The sequence below is a fragment of the Nanorana parkeri genome, unplaced genomic scaffold (assembly GCF_000935625.1).
Source record: "Nanorana parkeri isolate BGI_ZX_2015 unplaced genomic scaffold, ASM93562v1 scaffold570, whole genome shotgun sequence".
Lineage (NCBI taxonomy): Eukaryota > Metazoa > Chordata > Amphibia > Anura > Dicroglossidae > Nanorana > Nanorana parkeri.
Genome location: NW_017306838.1, coordinates 441259 through 462785, shown reverse-complemented (window position 1 = coordinate 462785; position 21527 = coordinate 441259). Strand labels below are relative to the sequence as shown.

The window sequence follows — 21527 nt, the reverse complement described above, 5'->3', positions numbered from 1 at the left end:
TCAATAACGTATGTCAACGCAAATAGGAAACACGTTGACACATTATAATGCACCTCATCACACACGCATAGATCTAAATGTGCCCTAAGAGCAGGAAAACCAGTCACCTCCCCTCCCCCCCAGAATTCTGGAGTTGCCAAGCCCTGAGTAGTGACAATCATGTTTTCTAGGAGCACCGTACATCATATCTCAGGGACTCATGGCGACACACACCTATTGTGGCCATTACAGGGTTCTCGCACTCTACCTGTTGGATTCTTTATTTTTTTTCATATTATGAAGATGTGAGCTGGGGAAGTGGGAACACCCCAAAGGGTGCAGTGATATCTAGAGCTCCATAGTGTGTAGGAGCCAGGGACAATGGCAGGGAGCTCTCACCACTCATGTCCCCAAAAAATACAAGTAACCAGCAGTTGACTAAGCCAAGCAGACTGTCAGTGGGACTGACCCTTTATGGGCAAAGCAGCTTATGGACATTTCTTGTGTCGATTGACTGTGAACGTATGCTTCATATGTTCTTCAGCTTGCATTTGATATCAGGTTAAAATGCTTCTGGAACCTTTTAAAGGGTGCTTCTTGCCACCTAAGCTGCATCTAGTTGTTTTTGCATTCTAACAGGCTTGGGCGAATGTACATATACACAAGCCCCAACGCTAAATTCAAACCTGCATTTTTAGTGCGATACATTTTATATGCATTAAGTTCTACTTCTCCTTGTCTAGATAAATCCTGGGACTCGTTCCCAGTCTATCTCTATTTATTGAGAGATTTCGCCACTGAATTATACAGAGCAGAAGCTTCAGCTAAAGAGAGGCACAACCTTAAGGGCTCAGGTTCATAAGTGTTCTTGTCAAATTATGGTTTCCATTTGAATGCATTAGGGATTCGCAGGCACCGATATCAGTGCCAATGCTGAGCATTTGGGCAAGTACTCTTACTTGCCCATATGCTCCGATACTTACCCCGATCCTGGAACTTCCAGTCAGAGGGAGATTTCTTCTGACTGGCAGTGACTCGAGGGAGCATGGAGTCAGCTTCCCGGCCGATCAGGAATTGGCTAGGAAGCCGGTTTCGTTGCTGCCTAGCGACACTGCGAGGCAACCTGGCTTCGTGACCAGGAAGCCGGGCGGTAGGTCAAGACCCGGCGCCCGGCAATCAGGAAGGCGGGCAGCTGGTCATGACCCGCCACCCAGTTTCCTGATTGGCTGGAAAGCCAGGCCCATGCTACCTCGGGATGCTGATATCAGTACTCAGTATCGGCGAATACTGATTTTAAAAAAAAAAACATCGGTACTCAATACCGAAAAAATGATATCGGTGCATCCATAGTTGTGATGGGAAAACTCACCATTTGCCCTGCTTTATCTGTAGTTAAAAATCGACCTGAATAGGACATGATGTGACCAAAGAAATGCAGTTCAATACAAAGCAGGTCCAAGGCATCCTCTGACCGTTATTGGGACTGCTCCAATAAAATCCATGGGATTTTGCAGACCTGCTTTCAGATGACAATTGCAAATGCACATGAAAAACTGATGAAATGAGCCTTAAACCCAGATATTACCTTGTAAATGTAGCAGTGACATCACCAAGCTGCACATAGCCTGTGCAGAGAGGTGAGCTGTGGGTGGGACCCAGCAAGTCCTTCCACTACAGGCCGCATGCAACAGGGTGTATACAAGACCAGTAGCCCTGCAAAAGTAGGGAGTGCAGCAATGACTGGTCTTTAATGCAGGACATGGAGGCAAAATGCAGGTGTTGTTCTGTGCAGATCTAGTACTACAAAAGGACACTAAGATTCAAGAATAAGTGCACACGACTCTTGTGTTTAGACAATATATGTTTTTGCCAGATTCAGCTTTGAAGGGAAGCTGTACTAAAGAAATATTATGGCAGCCATAGCTTTACCTTTTTTTTTTAAATGTTAGTTACCTGGCCTTCTTTGGCTTTAAAGATTTCTGAGTTAATGACCCAGAACAAGAGGGCAGTTAGTGCAATCAAAGAAAATTCAGAACAGCTAATCTGCACACTTGTCCTGGGTCAGCAATTCAGAGAATATTGAAGCCTTTGCATGAACACGAGCGCCAGGCATCTAGAATAATAAAAAAAAAAAAAGTCAGAAATAGCAGCTTACATGTTTTCTAATCACAAGAAGGAGATTAGGATAAAATGCAACGGGACCATTCTATTAGTGTTATCTGTAGCCTTGAAATGAGATCTGGCCAAGACCTCATCCATTTTAGCAGCTTGCAATATTTTAAATCCCAAATTGAGAGTACAATTCCCTTTTAAAGAAAGGGAAAGGTTAGAACTTGAAAACAGTCATGTTTTATTGCCACATCTTCTTTCTATAGGGGAGGATTCCCCTCAACTCTCTGTCCTAATGATATAGGGTCAGTGACAGGAAGTGATGAGCCCAAAAGGGAAATGTTTTAACTGATGACTTTGTTCGAATGACAACTGCCTGCCCCCTCCCCTTCTAAATAAATGTGAAGTAAAATGTTTCTAGTGGAGTCACAGACAGTGATTAAAGAACCCAACAGAACTTGTAAATCTTTCACATGCTACATAAAACAGAAATACAAAAAAAGTTGTGAAGTGGGGCTTTAGTGAGTCACTCTTGGCCAATGCTTTATTTTCCCATAAAAATGGTGTTGCCTTACGTAGGGTATACACGGGTAGAAAAACAACAAACAAATCCCGTTGGAACGTTCGATAATACCATCAGAGACTTGATGATTGTCGTTAAGTTCTTTTGATTTTTGTTTCCATGTAACATTTGATTTTGGAATGAACGGAGTTTCATGAACAAAAACCACATTCACTGCTAGCCTTTTGTTTGATCAAGAGAATGTTTCCAACATGCTCCTTCCAATTTGTTCCGTCACGGAGGTCGAAAGCGATCGTCAATTTGACCCCACCAATTAGAACTAGAACGTCGAACGAATGTTTCCAAAATCTATTTTGTTCGTAGCAAATTCTAACCATGTATACCCTACTTAAGTCTTTCTGGCATCTAAGATTTTGGAACAGAACTTGGGAGCAGAAGTGGAGGAACGTTGCTTTAAGACATGGACTCATAACATGCCTAGCTCAATGCCATCAGCAACCTAAACATGTTTTGGCTCAGAAGGGGAACACACTTGAAGTGAAATATAGTACAAAAATATTAATCATAAAAGGAACTGCATTATATATCTCTACTATCAAATGGTTTATAGGAATACATCCTCTCTGCACTTTATACATTATTCTGATGATACCCATTACCACTTTTTGGCAAAATGGATCAGGAACAGGGACAAAGCCATTCCCTATAGAATGCACTAAAAGCATGTCAATTAAGGGGTTCCAGCTTAGCATGAGGTCTGCAGACTCCAGTATTCAAATAAAAACTGTAGAATACAGAAAGGCGCTTGTAACATTTTCCACATGGATGGAATAGCTTAATACAACAGCCAACTTGCAGCTCAGCGTTCACCGATCTTATGAATGTTACGCACAGACAGGTGGCACTGCATCCAGCACCAGTATGGCTCTGACACATTCCACCAAGCTTGTTAGAGCATTTCAGGTGGGAGCAACATTAGTGTACAGGCCTGCAGTGTAAGCTAGTGTAAGATAGCAGGCAATAGTTCAGCTGACACCCAACACTACAAGCCACAGCAGATACCTTCCTTGAGCACTGGTGTGTATTGAGTCATAAGCTTTCAGTCCTAATGCCTGGAGGGGCGCACTGTGCACTTTAGGACACGGGCCAAGTGACCCCTTTTGAAACCATTACTGGACCAAAACTGGACCAGCAAATGAGTGTGTTCTGAAAATACATACCCGAATGAGAAGCCTCTGGAGCAGCAGAAACCCAAGGATCTGCATACTAGATCCATGGCAGTAACCTCACATTGAGGCTGAATAGGTGCTTCAGTGCATTAGAATTAATATGCAAACAGGTGTTGACCATAATATACATCAGAGGCTTCTCACATACCGGTAATATAATTCAGGGTAGATTCCCTTTAAGTCAGAACAGGTAATAGAGAATGATTTTACTGTAAAAAAAAAAAGTTGTACTGAGGAAGACATAACTACTCAAAGACAAATACAATTTGTAAATCTTAATTACAAGTTTTAATTGCCATGAATTTTCAGGTAAGAGTTATCCGTAAAATCCGAGTTTCAATGGCAATTATAGGTAGTAATGCTGTAACTAACCCCTGTTAACTACAGTACCCACCACATTTTTTTAACAGTATAACTCATGTTATATTACCAGAATATAACAGAAAGGATCCATTCTGTATAATACTTTTTCTAAAGGTAAACATCTGATAAACACTTCCTCCTAGTGGAATGCACAAAAGGTTTACCACTTTGCTGGTTTTTATCTTCAGAGCAGCAGTTCCAACAAGTCAAATCCTAGAATGAGCTCCACCCCACCTCCTTCCACTATGGAAAGCATTTAAAACACAACTGGAGTTATCTTTTGAAGATAATTAGTTTAGTCACATATTAAAATATATCCATCACTGTCTCTGTGATTATTTGTTCAGAGTAGCACTACAAAAAGTACACAGATTATTTTTCAGTGTGATCATAGCAGAAAACAAATTCTATTTCTTGCTGTTGTCACTAAATGTATAAAGTACTTACTGCCCAAGGACACCTTAAAGTGACATTAAACCCTCAGATTTTTTAACATAAACCAATACTGTAATGTGTGCCTTACTGTAATCCATGGTTGTTTCCCTTCTCTTTGCTGCTCTTCCTTTTAAATCCTCATGTCTTCTCATGCTGGGGGAGAACTTCCCTTTTCAGCTCAGGGCCTCTTCCTGTAGTGCTGGCTCAGGTTACAAACCTATACAAACGGATACACAGACACCGTGTATCCATTCCTGAGACATGGCAGTCTGCTGCAAAACAGAAGTTCTGCCCAGCATGAGAACAGATACAGATTTAAAAGGAAGAGCAGCAAAGAGAAGGGAAACTACCATGGATTACAGTAAGGCACACATTACCGTATTGTTTTATGTTAAAAAATCTGAGGGTTTAATGTCACTTTAATTCCTTGTAAAAGTGGTGCCATCATTTTTTTTTATACCTTCCATGTCCAGTTTTAGGTGTTCCTCAAGTCAAATCTTTTTTTTTTTTTGGCTTTTGCCCCCAAAGTGGGGTAAATCCAGGTAGCCACTGCTCCTTAAAAATGACAGCTGGTGCCCAACTTTTGAAGTTGTCTCTAGTTGTTGTCAATGGGGCTGGCTCCTAAAAAAATCCTGATAGCTCCTGGATTTCATATTAAATTTGTCCACCCTTGGTGTAAAGCCTTGGTTCTCAACTGGTGGGTCCTGACCCAAAATTGAGTTGCGACACCTTGTTCAGGGGGTCGCTGCATGCCTTCCACTTTTCTAGACGAGAGGCTCCTCAGCCTCCCCCTAGCACAGCACTGTCAGTTCTTGCGCCAAGCAGCCATTCAAAATATGCTGCCCGCTGCGGAGTGTCAGCTTGAGGTGGGCTAGGCCTATGGCCGTGAGGGAGCTCCATCCATATGTGAATTGCTTACAGCTCCCTTGCATGTCCTGTAGATGTGCCTGGACCGGAGCGATGTCACATTCTGGCTCTGGGCACCTCTACAGTGTGTGCATGGAGCTGTATAAGTGACTGTACGTATGGCTGGAGCTCCATCACAACACAGGCTGGGGAATCACTCCAGTTCTCGTAAGGTAGGAAGACTGGGTGGATTAAAAAAAAAAAAAAAAGTGTGTGTGAAATTGGTCTGTGGTTGTGTGCGTCTGTCAGTGCTTTTGAGGGCCCATTCACACTAGTACAGCGCATTAATCGCAGAGTCCCACACAATCACACCTACTGCACATTCTGATTTGGGAGGTGCAGTGAATTGACATTCATTTAAATGACACGACAAACACATCTTCCACCCGCATTGGAACGAGCAGTAAAGCAATGCCGTGTGTTCCATTGCAGTGCAACTTGGGTCACGCCCTCATGACCAAGGACAAATGTGGGTCCTGAGGTTACACAGGTTGAGAACCACCGGTGTAAAGGAGACATTCTCTGTCAGGTTTCCACTGTGTTTAGAAGTCCCACTGAGGAGACTTTGCTTCACTTCCTGTCCCAAAGATAAAAAAAAATAGTGGGACGGGATGCGAGGGGTAATCCTGCCATGTCATAACATTTAAAACCTGAGAATGGTTCTAATTGTTCCCCACTATATCCAAATCTAAAAAAAAAAGTTTTGGCTTAAAGTTTATTTACTCTTTTACAGCCAAATTAGGAAAACACATTTTATATTTGTCATGTTCCTATTCACATAGCAATGCTGAAAACAAAATGTCAAAATTGCTCCTTACATATTTAAGTGCTTTCAAATCCCTGCTTAAAAATCCTACTAGTTTTCCCCCTATGTAATATTAAAGTATTAAACCCTCAGGGAGGAAATCAAAAAAGCAGACAGAATCTGCAGCAGTTGTCCATGGCAACTATTCAGCTTCTCTCTTCAGTTTGTTCAGCTAAGCTTTGGAAAGTACTCGCCCAAATACTCTGTATCGGTGCATGCCTAGTTGTAAACTAGATGTGAAGGACTGTCCCAACAAAAGGTTAAATACTTCAGCCCCTTTCACATGGGCATTCCGATCAGGTCCGCCTATCTGTTTTTCAAGCGGACCTGATTGGAAGCCCAATGTTACTCTATGGGCAGCTAGATGTAAACAGAAGGGCGTCCTTTTAAATCCGGTTACCAACGGCATCAGCCAGGTCACGAAAACAAACGGAGAGTTCCATTTTGCCAGACCTAATTGTGCCGTATTGGGGGTAATTCATATAAAAACGGACACAAGTGCATTTACGTCTGATTCCCAAAGACCAACATGGCTCTGGTAATTTCATTTTTTCCCTTCATCGCAAGATGGGAGGAAAAAACTGGACAGATACGGATGTAACAGTGACATCTGTTCCGATCATCAGGGGATAAATGCACAGATCCCCACCCGATCGGACCATGTAAAAGGGGCCTTAGAATCATTGTATGCTGATGAGAGGTAGTTCAGTCTGTCGCTCATGCTGACCCTCTAGTTTTCCTTTTAAACTGCTCAGAGTAGCCTGGAATCTGCACAAAGGTCTTCACCAAATACACATCTAAAAAGGTAGGAAATCTATTTTTATTTTTTTAGGTAAGCTGTGTGAATGGGACCACATAACAAATATACTGTATAGTGAGGTTTTTTTTTTTGTTTTAAAATTTGACTTGCAAAAAAGGAACTACACCTTAGGTTCCACTGCATCAAATATATTTATATTTGAATGGGCACTGAAAGACTTATTGGGATAATTAAACAAAAGCAGGAGTCAAGCTCATAAAAAAAACGAAGGAAGAAATAAAAGTTTCAATATAAATAATTCATGTTTGTTATGTCAAACCTGAGCTTATGCTTTAATATTAATGCAAAGAGCAATAGTGTGCACCAAACAGACTGCAATGGCAGATCACTTTCAGAAGGAACTAAACTAGTAAAAGTCACATTCTTACAGGTTTGTTAGTCACTGGACATCATTACGGCCTGCAGCAAGTTATCAAATAACATCCATTCTCAAATTACAAGGGTCATAGTAAACTTCAATAAAAAACACAGATTAAGAGGCCGGAAAAAAAACAAACAACTTTTCAAGATCTAGACAGGCTTCGACTATCAATCCATTAAATTTTATCATGCACACGTTAACTGCTGCTAAGAAAATGTTATACAGCAGCCCAATGGATGGCCAAGATTCAATGACACCACATCAGGAAATGGAAACAAAAATAATAAACATACAAAAGGGGCAAGGAGGCAAAGTGCAATAAGGTTTAAAAAAAAAAAAAAGGAACAGATTAAAATAGTTTTTTCTTGTTTAATGGACATCTCAGTCCCTTGCTTGGGACCCCATCTAATGAACAGCAACAATTTTTGCCTTCACATTTGCTCTACTGTCCAAAAGATGTATTGCAGTGCTCTTAAAGCACAATTACAACTTAAGTACTAGAGCTGCAACAAACATCTGAAATCATGTGTTCCGTTTGTCTGGTAAACCGGAGGTGGGGCAAATGTAGACAGGCGGACTCCGTGGGGCAAATGTAGACAGGCGGACTCCTCCATGTTCCAAAACAGGAAGTGGAAAGCAGAGGTGAAATGTTATAGTATCGTGGAACCCTTCCACAGCATCTCCCAGATTTCATATGGAGACTAAACTCCGAGAGATATTGCAGCAAAAATATATATATCCAGCGGTCCCAGAAAAAGCATGCCAACAAATTAACATTTCACTCTTCCAAAACACGTGGCACCAAAACCATCTCATTCAAAATAAAAATGGCCTTATGAACATAAGCCGCAGGGAAGGAAACCATTGATAATGCCAAACTGGTTCTTCATGTAAATAGGAAGAAATGAAAACACAAAGCGGACCTTTACACTCACAAATCAAATTCTGCCAATGCATCCCTCTATGTATGATGACTAATAATAACAGACATGTCAGGTGTAAAATGCTGTGACTTTGAATACTTACACTTGCAGAGCATTCACTTCCTGCTTTGAAAAGCGCAAATGACTTCAGTTTGCCACAGCAATGCACACTGGGATTGCCTTGTTATCAGCAGAGCATTGCTGGGAAATCTCATGAGATCTCAGGGAAAGGCATTTTCCTCCCCTGAGATGATGTGCATGCTCACATGTGCCAGAAATCCAGAAAGCCAAAAGGAGAGCTAGTAATCTGTCCTTAGTAAACATGGCCACTGCCATGAAGACTGGGAAAGAAAAGAGGAATAAGATATGCAAAGAATACATAGCCGGCAATTATCTAGAAGTATGTGTTTGTAGATTGTCATTACTTAAAAAGGAGAACTATTAGGTGAGTGAAAATCACTCATCCTCATAGTTCGAGCCGACGTGTGACAATTAAACTGTCACACGTCGGCTCAATAGATCGGGAAGTGAGCGAACATATACGTTGCTCGCTCACTTCTCGATCTCCCTGCAGAGAACAGTGACCGTCACGTCTCCCTGCAGGGATTCGCCCCTCCGATCCTTCAGCGCTGACTGGAGGAATGGATGGAGGAGGGGGCGGGTACAGCTGGCTCTGCCTCTAGATAGGCAGAGCCAGCTGTCACTCGCGCAGTTGGGTGGACCTCGACAGCATTGTCGGGATCCGTCCCGGCTGTGGCGGTCTCAGTATACTGCGAGCTGTAGCTCGCAATATACTGAGCTTTATATGAGACATATACAAGCGTCCTCCCGTGACCCTTAAGAGAACTATGGGGAAAAACACTTACCCCATATTTCTCTTTTAACATTTCTAAAAAGGTGTTTGTTGTTATTTTAAAGATATGGGTAAAGGTCCGCTTTAATTAGTTGTTCTGGCATAGGTTTCCTTTCCCTCCTGTTTTCATACACAAGGCTTAAAGTAATAAATTGGAATTGCTCTCCATGATCTATAGACAAAGACAAATCTGTTAAGAGGAATGCATTGTAGCACTGCTCGCTTGACTGGGAAGCCTGCAACTGAAAAAATATATATATATTAATTTTTGACCCCTGCTTATTAGCGGAAATGAAACGTCTCTACACCTAGTAAACAGCTAGGAGTAGAGAACGGCTCCTTTCACCAGAGAATTCTCAGTCAAGTATTGTGATGACAAATTCCCTTTAATAGTAAAACCATGCCATTTTTTTCCTACGATTGCGAATTAATGCAAATATGATTAATGCTCCAATATAGCTTTAGAGAGGAAATGTGTTATTGACCCCCAAACGCACTGAAGAGTTTCACAACTCAAACACCAACAATGTAAACACCACTACACACAGTACACAACTGTCCTGATCAACACAGGATCTTGGAAGGAAAAAGCACAATCCTGGCACTCGCAACGAGAACTGCATTTTTTTAATGTTTGTTTGATCCAATCCCGCATGTGCCAGATTGACATGTGTTGCAGGCCTCTTTGGCACTGGAGGGGTTAGTATAACATTTTGCTTTAATCCAAAAAAAAAAGGATGCAGGACACAGTAATATGCAGAACCACCCGGCTGCCATGTCCTACAATGCATTGCTCTGCTATTTTCCCCAAACCCAACCTAAAAACCTCAATTGGGATTAATTAAATAAACTGAAAACAAAACCCGCCTCCCCCCACCTGCATTTTTCAAGTTCCCCATTTAACTTAGTTAGAGCCAGTTAAACCTGAAATATAAAAAGGTGAAACACTTTCTGGCACTAAGAGATAAAATATTCCTATTAAAAAAACAAACAAGAAACAACAAATAATACCTAAAATAACCAAATGGTAAGAAAGTGCCTGAAACATGTTACCAGCATTTAGAGCCCTTTCAGATACAAGGCAGAAATAGGTGTAAAAGTAGTTTAAGAAACCAAAAAAAAGAACAAAAAATATATGGATTCTCCATTAAATTTCCAGGGAAGGTCCATAAAAGTACATTAATGAAGGTCAACGGGGTCCGATGTCCACATTACGCTAAGTCTGTTCATCTACACTCAGATGATCTGTGTCTGTAGATCTTAAGCATTTGGTTGCCTCTTCCTTTCTTCTTCTTTCTAGTTCCCAGTCCACAAATGTGTCAAAGAGGCTGGGCCAAGCCTCATCCTCACTGTAGTTGCTAAGGTCAGGTCCAATCACATGAGTAAAGTTTAGGAACATGTTCCATGTGTCTCGGGAGATTCCCTTGATTCCTGAGGGGTTTTCCATTAGGAAGTCTAACCACTCGTCCAAAATGAGCGGTTTGTTTTGGATGAATACTAGCTTCCAGAGGGCAATGGCTATTTCCCGGTGAAGTGACCGCTGCCCTTCTTCTGAGTCTAGGCCAAATTGAAAGGTGAAGCGATAAAGATCCTTAAATTTATCTTCTTGTTTGGCTTCGTTTAGGAGACTGGGAAACCTGTTGCAGATTCCTTCAATGCTGTCTGCGTTTATTGCCTTGCATCCTTCAAAAAACTCTTTCCTGCAAGGAAGCAAGAAAACAAACAAATCTGAATGTTCAATAAAGCAAAACATTTTGGAACACACCAACTGTTATCCTCCCTGGTGGTATGATTTTTTTTCTTCCTTTTTTCGTTCTAAGTGATTTCATTTTTTCTTTACTTTTGACTCTCCAGCCGGTTCCGCCCCCCTGCGACGCGGACGCTCACAAGGGACGGAACCCGGAAAGACGAGTGCCGGCATTGGCCGGAGGACACAGCGCGGCTCGAGGGACAAGGTAAGAGACGCACTGTGTATTCCCGAGTGTGGCTTGGGGTTACCGCTTATGGTACAGAAAATTAACCCCGAGCCACACTCGGGAATATCGACAAGGAGGTTATGGAACGGGTAGACAATTTCCGGTAAGCAGTTAGGGTGGGGATGTGGGAGGTCCTAGGGAATTAAGAATGGCGGTGCCCCCCACCACCCAGGAAATAGGAGTGTGTTGCCATGAAGAGATTTTAAGGCATTAGTTGAGCTCTGCTTTGTGTTCGAGAGCTTAGGTTAGTTCTCCTTTTATAACAAGTAGAAACATTCATAACATATAAACAAAGAAACTACACTTTTTTTTTGGAGCGGTATTAGAAGACCTGTCAGGTTTTGATTGCGGTCTGTACCCCCTTTTTCCATTTGTGGGGGGGGGGGGGGGGGGGGGGGGGAGGGGAAATCTTCCAATAGGGACACTTGTTTTGGTGACAACCAGTGATTTCCCTCACTTTGGAATTTCTTCTGACTTCTTGTTGTGGATATGGGAGAGGAAGAAGTGGGGGAGGTGAGGGGGTGTACAGGGGTTCAGATAGTGCCACATCCTAATATATATGGATACAGAAAAGCAGCAAACAAACTTTTAGGCACCAACATGACCACTTCAATGTGTATTAAAAGGAATATTTTATTGTGTACAACTTTGATAAAGTCACATAAGAATAAAAACATCAACATGTATAATCTCACTTATAAATCCATATAAGTGGATTTCTAAGCGAGATTATACATGATGTATTGTGTACAACTTTGATAAAAGTCACATAAGAATAAAAACAATATTCCTTTTAATACAAATTTAAGTGGTTGTGTTTATAGGCTAAAAAGTCTGTTTGCAGCTTTTCTATATCTATGGGACAGGAAATAAATGGGAACCCCCCCCAAATAAATAAAGTGAGCACAGGGGTACACTTGCAGATACAGAGGAGAACAGGGGTACACTTGCAGATACAGAGGAGAACAGGGAGGCAAACAAGTTAATTTGGAGATATGGAGGCACATAGAGCCACACTAGGGGCACAGGGGTACCTTGGAGCATTCATAATTTCAAAGCTTTAAATATAGTGTATTATGTAATTTTTGAGAGTAGCCTGGAACCTAACTCCCTCACTTACATTATATAGTGGGTTTAAATTTATATTGGTTCCTATTTGCAACCATTCCTTCTGGAACCTAACCCTGGCGTAAATCGAGGGTTCCCTGTATATACACATCCACACATCAACAAAGTCATCTTTCTTTTTAGATTATGCCTCTCAGAGAAAGCCACCACCACCTTTTCTATTGACCTTGTCTCTTCTAAAGAGAACACAGCCAGAAAATGTTAAAAGCCCAGTTCTGTGAAGTATGAAGCAAAGATTTTGCCATTGTTTTTATTTTTCACTTGTACCCTTCAAAATTGATAAACGACACCCCAAACTATGCATTTTCAAAAGCAGAGGACCACTAGAATAAAGATATTCTGCTACTGATTTTGTAGGTCTTGTTTAAAGTTGTGCAAGTGTTTATCAAAATATTTTTGATTTAAGAAAAAGCACAAATCATTATTGGTGCACAAAAATGCAAAATAAATTCAAAAATTCCTACAAAATCTAAAGTATAAAACTTTATCGAGTTAATAAATATTTGTACGTTTTAAATCATGCCTGTTTGTGAAATGGTAAAAATCACAGGTGCATAAAACAAAAATAAGTATATAAGCAACAGAAAAAATAACAGCAAGTAAGCAACTTATGCTAAAAATCTGGAGGTTGGCTGCACATGTTAAAGTACGATATGACAGGTCGCAACACTCGGCGGTGCATAGAGCTGAATAAATTTAATTTTTAAAAAAATGGTAAAGCAGAATAAATCAAGCAATGTGATGCGTTTTAACATAGCATTGCATGTGTACAACACGCACTAGTGAGTGATTTCTGCACACCATAATGCGGTCAGCTGGGGTTAATAGGCCCTTCGTGTGTAATGTGCATTACCAAAACGTATGTAATTTGGGTGTGTGCTTTTGGCGTTTATTTTTATTATAATTTAATTAGTCCAGTCAGGGGGCTTTGGGGTAACATAAGGGGGTCTAAACAGACTCCTGATATTTCACTTTTGACTTAGGAGATTGAGGACTCTGCGTCCTCAATATTTCTCTCTTCTTCTCTGTAGCCTGCACTGGGCAATGAACACAGAACGGCTCAGTAGAGAGCGCTTCTGTGTTCATACAAAAAACGAAGCCATAGTAAACATGCGACTTATCACTACTGAGCACTTCTCATTTCACTGAAGGGAGTTGTCACACATGACCGATATTTTTGCATCACTTTTTTAGCCGTAGAGGACAATAAAAGCATGAGGAAACAGATGCGGGTCTAGAAAAAAGACTGTACCCACCCAGGGACAGGAAGTTCGGAGAGCTCTCAGAAATCATTGACAGGTGCATATGACCAGCATTTGACCTACTTCAAGGGGGTTTTGCATTCTCAGACTTGTAAATGGATATAAAACTCGCATCAAGTGAAGACCCTTTTCTAGGTTGATTACACTCACTGACTACAGTAAAATAACATCTAATTTGTTAATGGTAAGTGAATCAGACAATATCTGCAGAACTCCTGTAAAGCCACAAGGATTCTTGCTAGATGCACAGATTGTGATGTCGTCAAAGAGCCCAGATGACTATTTACATCCCCGCACTGCCTGCTATGATTAGCATCATCTCTGGATAGATGTGAAGAACTTATCTCCCTGGATTGTGACTTGCTAAAATCGACAGAAATGTGTAACATGCCCTTATTTGCTCCCTACATCGTAGGCCCAAACTACAATTATCATGGTTTCTTCTTGCCCTCTCAGGCTGAAAAAATTATGCAAGTGTAATAATTACATTTTGACAGGACAAATTAATATGGAATTCAGGAGCCGTTCTGTCCAATCCAGGAATTCCAGTGCCAGCTGTCATTTTTAAGATCCTGGGATTTGTCCAGCCTGCATTATATTTGGAGAAGCAGAATTTTTGATGAGGCAGTTTGCAGCACTCCATAATAACCAATCAGACTTCAGTTGTCAATAAAAGATAAAACTGCATTGGTTACAACACATACTGCTATATTACATACACTGCTTATGCTTAAGTAAAAAGTCCTAAAACATCCTGCAAAAACATAACATTTAATCCCTAAAAGGGACCTTGGATATACCCGCTATTGAGATAGTTGTACTGGTAGAAAAGACACACCAGTGGGGACATGCTGTAAATGTATACCCTTTGTTAGTGCGGAATAGGGACAGTGTGTATAGGTATTATACATTGAAGCCCGATTGAAACCTTTGTTTAAATGTTCCATGTCCTACATTTTGTGGGACCCTTGCTCTCCGTGCAGAAGTGGTCTCTCCCCAGAGGTCTGACACACGCCGTACTGAGTCAGACCTATAGTTATGCAATCAGCAATGCTCTGACTCATGATGGACCTCTGCAAAGAGATCACTGCTCACCCACACAGAGCAAGGGCCCCACTCTGCAGCATGTTGGCACGGGACATGCGCAAACACACACAAAAAAACCCCTTGTAAGGACTAGTGTTAAAAGTATTATAAACAAGAGCATGGGGGGGGGGCGCAATATACAGTGCTTATAAAAAGTAATCATCTCTTTAGAATTTTTTCATAGAGCATTAAATCACAGTCGATCTAATTTTGTGTTACACTGATGAGCTATTCTTGTTCACGTTTAAGGCTGTGACACACTGCATGCGCAGCGGTACGCTGCCTTTGCGAGCAGTGTGTTATGTAATTTCCTCCCCGGCACGGCAGCTTGCGAGAGCTCGCATAGCTGAGCGTGCCGAGATGAAACATTTCGACTTCAGCCATTCAGCTCGCGACGTCTGGCCGGTTGTTACACACAAGCCGATTAGCTGAAGGTGCAGTCAATCATCTGCGTGCACTTAGCTCACACACTGCGCCGGACAGCTTTGCTTCACTCTGCACAGCTTTGCTTCACTCTGCACGGCTTTGCGTGCAGTGTGTCACGGGCTTTAAGCCTTTCGCTGGCAAGGCTTTTTTGCACACATGATATAATCCACATTTTAGGCCTGAAAATTAAAACCCCAGAGAATTAGATATTTCCTAAAAGCACAGACCCTGTAGAATGAAATGGTGGCAGTTACAATAACTTCTAGGCATTGGAAGTCAACAAGCATTCCCCAGACTCGGGAATGGGTATGTGAACTACTTAATAATGCGTATGGAGGTGGTTCACGGCGAGACTTCATGATAGGTATTCTATGTTTGAGGGGACATTGAGTGCCTGGGTTGACTTTTAGGGATGCACAGATACTTTTCGAGTACCAGTGCCGATACTTGGCATTTTCATGAGAACTACCAGGGTTGCAGCGGTTGCAGCTGGGACCTAGCTCTGGCGCTCCACCACTGTCCTGAAATCATAAGTCAATATTGTTTTAGAAAAACTATCACATGACAATAAACAAAAATGTATCAGTACTCGTACTTGTAAGTACTCGGCAAGTACTCATACTCGCAAAACTGGTATCTGTGCATCCCTTTATTTATATTTATAAAAACAAAATCGTACATTAAAACAGAGATGTACAAATCCCAGGAGCTCCGTGTGCTCCTTACAAATGACAGCTGCCTCCTAATTCTTGAATTTTTCTCTAGTGTAGTCTTGGAGCTCAAAAGTATCGGTACATGTACTCATATTTGTACCGAGTACTGTACTTGGTATCTGTGCAACCCTATTGACTTTTTTACCTCTTCAAAAATATCTGCAGTGAAAATGTAGGGCCAATGACGAAGTTGATGACCCCATCTTTGTATCATCTGTTAAAGAGGGTGGGAGGGTGTGTGAGGGCCTATAGGTGATGGAAGAAGGGGAATGGGAGAGTGTGAAGTAGGGGAGACAGAGACGAAACATTGATAAACAGATTTGATAATTGAGAGCAAAGTGGATATGAGGGAAAATAATGCATATTTAGGATGATAGGTAGAGGTTGGAAAGAGGAGTTTATATTGTTTTTATATTATACTGCATATATTGTGTTGAGCGGTGTAAAAATGTACTGGAAAAAAAAGTTTAAATAAAATATTATATAAAAGATGAGCTTGTGTCAAGTAAATAGATACCCAACATCCCAAGCTTTAAAATTGCGTGCACACATGCAGCGGCGACAAAATACAGTACCCCAAATTGTCCTGTACATGCAATCAGTTTAGGGTTAACCGTGAATATTGCTTCCACTCTGGCACACATGACAATAGCCCACACGTGTAGTGAAATCGTCGTTTTCATATGTAGGCGCACCTGATGGATGTTGATATTAGTATGCTCTTGTTCGCAGGGGAAATTTTTTTTTTAACTTAACTTAATTGCCATCATGTGGAGGACTCACAAGCCTCCTATGTGATAGCATATTAGTGGTGGCAGGTTCTCTTTAAGTGGACATTAGTGGACCAATGCAAAGAAGATATTTAAGTACAGATTGGGCTCAAATAGCTTCTTCCGTTGCTTCTCTAGCCAGGGAATGACAGCTGAGGAGCTCCAAGTGATGCAATCAGCCTGCTCTCCTCTTTTCAGCACAGCTCACATCAAGGCGATGCACCAGTGTGAACTGTTCCCATTAATTTTTATATGTACATGCATTGAAAAATGCTAAGGCCTAGCATACCTGACCCTAGACTGCAGTGAAGGAAAGCATGGACAGATGGAACATGTCCAGGGAGAAGAAAAGCTGGTCAACAGCTGTAGGACCCTTGCCTTCATATAATGGGAGGTCTAAGAAAAGACAGAGGATACCCGACAGGATGTGAGAACTCCCGCAAAAAGAAAAATGTAAATGGGAGAGAAGGAAAAGAACCATTGGCGAACCAAATATGAAGGGCGCAAACCCTGAACAGTTCTAGATTTCCACTTCTTCAGCCAAACTGGAATAACGCATACATTTGATGCATGTTCCCATTAACGTAGCATTACCCTAAAAAAATATTTAAAACGTTATGCTTTTTTCCCCCCCAGCTGAAAAATATGTTAGTTCTCTCCTCCGTTAAATAAATATAAGGAGGGGCGGGGGCTAGGGAGTTGTTTGCCATATTTGAACTTTGTCTCATTATCAGTTGTAAGCTAGATGTGCAACACTGTCTGTCCCAACAAAGGGTTGGCTTGTGTGGTACATGCTATGTTAACACACTGAACAGTTCCACAGTTTGTCCCTTATCTCTGCATTGCCTTATATTCTAAGCAATAAAAGCTGAATATAGTATTCTATATATAACCCCCCCCCCCCCCCCCCTCTGAAATGATGTGCATAGTCACATGTTCTAGTCACTTGTGCCAGAAATCCAGGAAGTAATAGGAGAGCTAGTAACCTGCCCTTAGTAAACATGGCCACTGTCAGAAGACTGGGAAAGAAAAGAGAAATAAGGTATGCAAAGAATACAAAGCCGGCAATTATCTAGAAGTATGTGTTTGTAGATTGTCATCATTAATAATCATTTCTAAAAGTGTGTTTGCTGTGATTTTAAAGATATGAGTAAAGGTCCACTTTTAGGAGAGGGTGGGGTGATCAACAACACCTGAATAAAAACTGGCTTACAAGAATATCAGGATCAAAGGATGAGAAGGAATCCTTCCAACCAACACCCATAGGTGTTCTAGAGGTGTGGTAATCACACTGCAAGCCCGTCTAACCAGTTCTAAAATATATTTAGATGGGCAAGTTAGATGATATTCTATCATCCAACTTCCCCCTGTAAGGACAGAATCATCTGTCTTGGATAGAGGGGTAGGAATCCTAGTATTAGTATTAGAAGTATTGGCCTCATAGAAAGAATTTAAGCAGATTTCCTCAGGAGACCATAGCTCAGTCACAGAAGAGGATTTATCTTCCAGTCAATAGGTCTTACGTTGTCCCTCTTAGGGGAAGTCCTCAGCAGGGTACTGATCTGTCTATCTTGCTGATTTGGGTTCACACCTAGGTGGCATCGGTTTTGCGCGTTTGTACTCAGGGGCTCAAGGTGCGCTCATTTGCGCAAGTGGCACATTTTTACACGCGTTGAAAACGCACATATATGAAGATGCACATTTTTCAAGGCAGCTTAACATTACGGTCAATGGATTAGGCGTGTACAACCGTGCACGAAAATGTGCAGCATGCTTCTGCCACGCGTTTTCTGGCATTTCCATTGTTGTCTATGGGGGGTGGGGAAGAATGCCCTGCTAACTGCCCAAAGAAGCTCATGTACCTTTCCGGGCATTTGGCGTTTTCCTGCTGCCGTTTTGCTGCTCAGATATGAACAGAGGCCATTGAAAATCATGGGATTTTTTGGGTTGGGCGTTTAAAAGTGTTTTTCCAACCGCTCAAAAATGCCTAGGTGTGACCCAGGCCTAAGACATTCCAGGGATGGCAAGAAGAGGTACTCTTGTTCAGAACTCGTGGATAGAGAATTATACAGGGGTACGGGTACTCCTAGAATGAGATCCTAATAGGTTGGACTTGATGGACTAATGTCTTTATTCAACCTCAAATACTATGTAACTCCCACTTATCCAATGGGGAATGATTGGAACCGGGGATTGGAACAATTATATCTTGAGGCTAGAAAAGACAGTGTAGTCATAAATGACCCACCTAACTGTCTAACTTAGGGAGTAGGATTCCCAGTCTGAAGCAGGGGGAAATCCCAAAACCTTCCAGAGGTGAAGATGTTGGAGCCTCCAGATGAAGTCCAGAGGAGGTCAGCTCAAAATACCGACCAACAGGGGGATCCCTCGACGACTCAAACTATCTGCTCTGTATAATCAGACTCAAGGAGTAAGAAAAAGTACACATCTGCTAGTTAAAAATCGACCAAGGAAGGGGGAGCCATCCCCTCCCTAACGAGAGGCCAGCAAAATAAATATATTTATAATCTCTATTAAAGAAAAATGGGAGGTTAAAAGGCTGAGTATACATAAAATCTCCTAGGACATTAGCAAAAAACTGAGGAATGACAGCTGGAGATGAGGTTAAACGGGGACTGGCTTAATATTTTTGGTTTGCTCCCTCCCAAAGGCAGGAGTATTTCCTGACTCTGTCCCTCAAGGGATGAAAATTAAACTACTATTCTCCCACATGTAGATCGACAAAGGAAGACATTTTTAGTTCAGCCTGGGTGGCAAGCAAGGCTGCCTCCATATATACGGGGAATGTATCAAAAGTGGAGCAGACAAACCTGGAGCAGTTGCCCAGGGCAACCAACTAATCGGCTGTTCTCTTCAGTTTGTTCAGGTAAGATTTAAAAATGAAAGCTAGAAGCCGATTGGTTGCCATGCACAGCTGCTCCAGATTTTGACAAATTCCCCTCGGTGTTATGTATATGCATAGCCTCCCAGGGACTGGAAGTATGTTATTAGCAGGACCTAAAGTCTACTAAACCAATGAAGCCGCCACATCTAAGGACTGGTAAGCTGCAATGCATCACATATTTGTCTTTATGTTTGCATACACTTTAAATTGACTGTGATTTAACGTTGTTGCACTAAAAGTACACCTACCTAGTGAACTTGCACATGGTTGCAGCCTGGAATTTCCAAGCCAGAACTAACACTCTAAACTCTGTTGGGTCCACACTCAGATCATTACAAAACCGTTCCATGCCTTCTTCTAAGATAACATCTTCCCGCTCATCCTTATATCTTCGAAACAATTCTTCAATCCTTTGCAAGGATGACACTTCTGCTCCCAACCCTGGCTCTTTCTTCTTTGCATCACCACTTGGTGGTTGAGGATGACATGACTCTACTGTGGCATCCTGTGCTTTCTTTGTTCCATTGACTAGGATGTCTCCTGAGGTCTTCCCACCAGCAGACGTGTGTTCTTCCTTGTGTCCTGAGCTTCTCTTATGTGACTTGCTTGAGTCCCGTTCACCATTTTTACTGCCTAGTGTAGATGATGGATTTTTACACTTGGTGACACACTGGCCCATGTTGAGTGTGTCCAGTTTTAGAGCAGTCTGTCTTGCACCAGACACTGTCTCGGCCAATGTTTGATACACGTCAACATACCATCCTGAGAAGCTGTCTAACCTAGAAAATATAAAATAATTTTCATTAGACAAACAAAATATGTATTATACCATTATGACACACAATTTGTAATTACCATCTGTACCATTTATTTGGATTATGGTAACAAGAGAAAGAAAAGACCAATGTTGATAGATTGGTGTAATACAGTAATATCACTTTATCCATGTGCAGTTCTATGTCACTGTACAGTAATATCACTTACTGCTGTTTTTTGTTTTTTAAGCAGTAAGGCCCTGCTGTGGGCAAGCATGGGAGCCGCCACTCGTTTTGTACAAGTGATCTGGGTGACTCTACTGTCACCCAGATCACTTGTAGCAGTCTGCTTGTTTCCCCTACCCACCTCCCCGTCATGGATTTCGGTTTCCCTCGCTCTTCTGGGGACCCAGGACCAAGGCAAATTACTTCAGGATGGTGAGCAGACCGGAGTACATCGGTTCTCCGATCTGCTCTGTGTGATCAGTGAGACAGGACTGCTGTACTCAGAGAGGGAAAGGGATTTCTTTTTTTAAACAACCATTGGATTAGTTGAAAAAAATAAATTAAAAAAAAATAAAAAAATCGGGCAACTAATCGATTATGAAAATAATTGTTACCTTTTGCACTACTGTACCCCACACTGCCGTCCAGCGCAGCCCTGCGCTATGGATTCTGAATTTCACTCACAAATTGCGGGCACTCATTTGTCAGCGCAGTCACCTGACCATGCTGACCAATTAAAAGCACTTCTTAGCACGTTTAAATGCGGTTTTGGTTAAATTAATTTTCTGTATCATGACAAGTAGATTGAGCCCCCACTTTAGTCCCTGAACAAGTAGTTTTTGTTTAAATTCCTACACCTGTCCGTTTCTCTCCCTCCCCTTCACATCAAAGTCCCCCTTGATCACATCAATGAATGCACTGCACTCACATGAATGCACTGCAGAGACCTTCTCAGTCCCACCTTCACAGCAGAGGGTGGAAGTATGACAGAGGACTGAAGGCAGACTTCACTCCTCTTCTTCATTGATCCCACCTGCCCTGGAATAGCATCATGCATTTCCATGGTGCTAGCTGCCAGCACCATAGAAACACATGGTACTGAAAATGTCACAGCACCACTCAGGTAGCTAGATGCACTCCGGTTCAGGAAGGCAACTATTGAGATGATGGGGTCTTCCAGAGTATGCCATGTTT

At 41.8% G+C, this 21527-nt stretch overlaps 1 protein-coding gene across 1 annotated transcript in view; it reads right to left on the bottom strand.

Moving 5' to 3' along the window:
- Nucleotides 1-10085: 10085 nt before the first annotated feature.
- Nucleotides 10086-21527, bottom strand: part of DCUN1D3 (defective in cullin neddylation 1 domain containing 3) — a 30458-nt gene continuing 19016 nt past the window's right edge. The window contains exons 2-3 of the mRNA XM_018562293.1: nucleotides 19821-20351; nucleotides 10086-11006 (exon numbers count right to left, since the gene is read on the bottom strand). Coding sequence (XP_018417795.1) covers nucleotides 10523-11006; nucleotides 19821-20351 — 1015 coding nt within the window. The 3' untranslated portion in view covers nucleotides 10086-10522. The remainder of the gene's footprint in view (nucleotides 11007-19820; nucleotides 20352-21527) is intronic.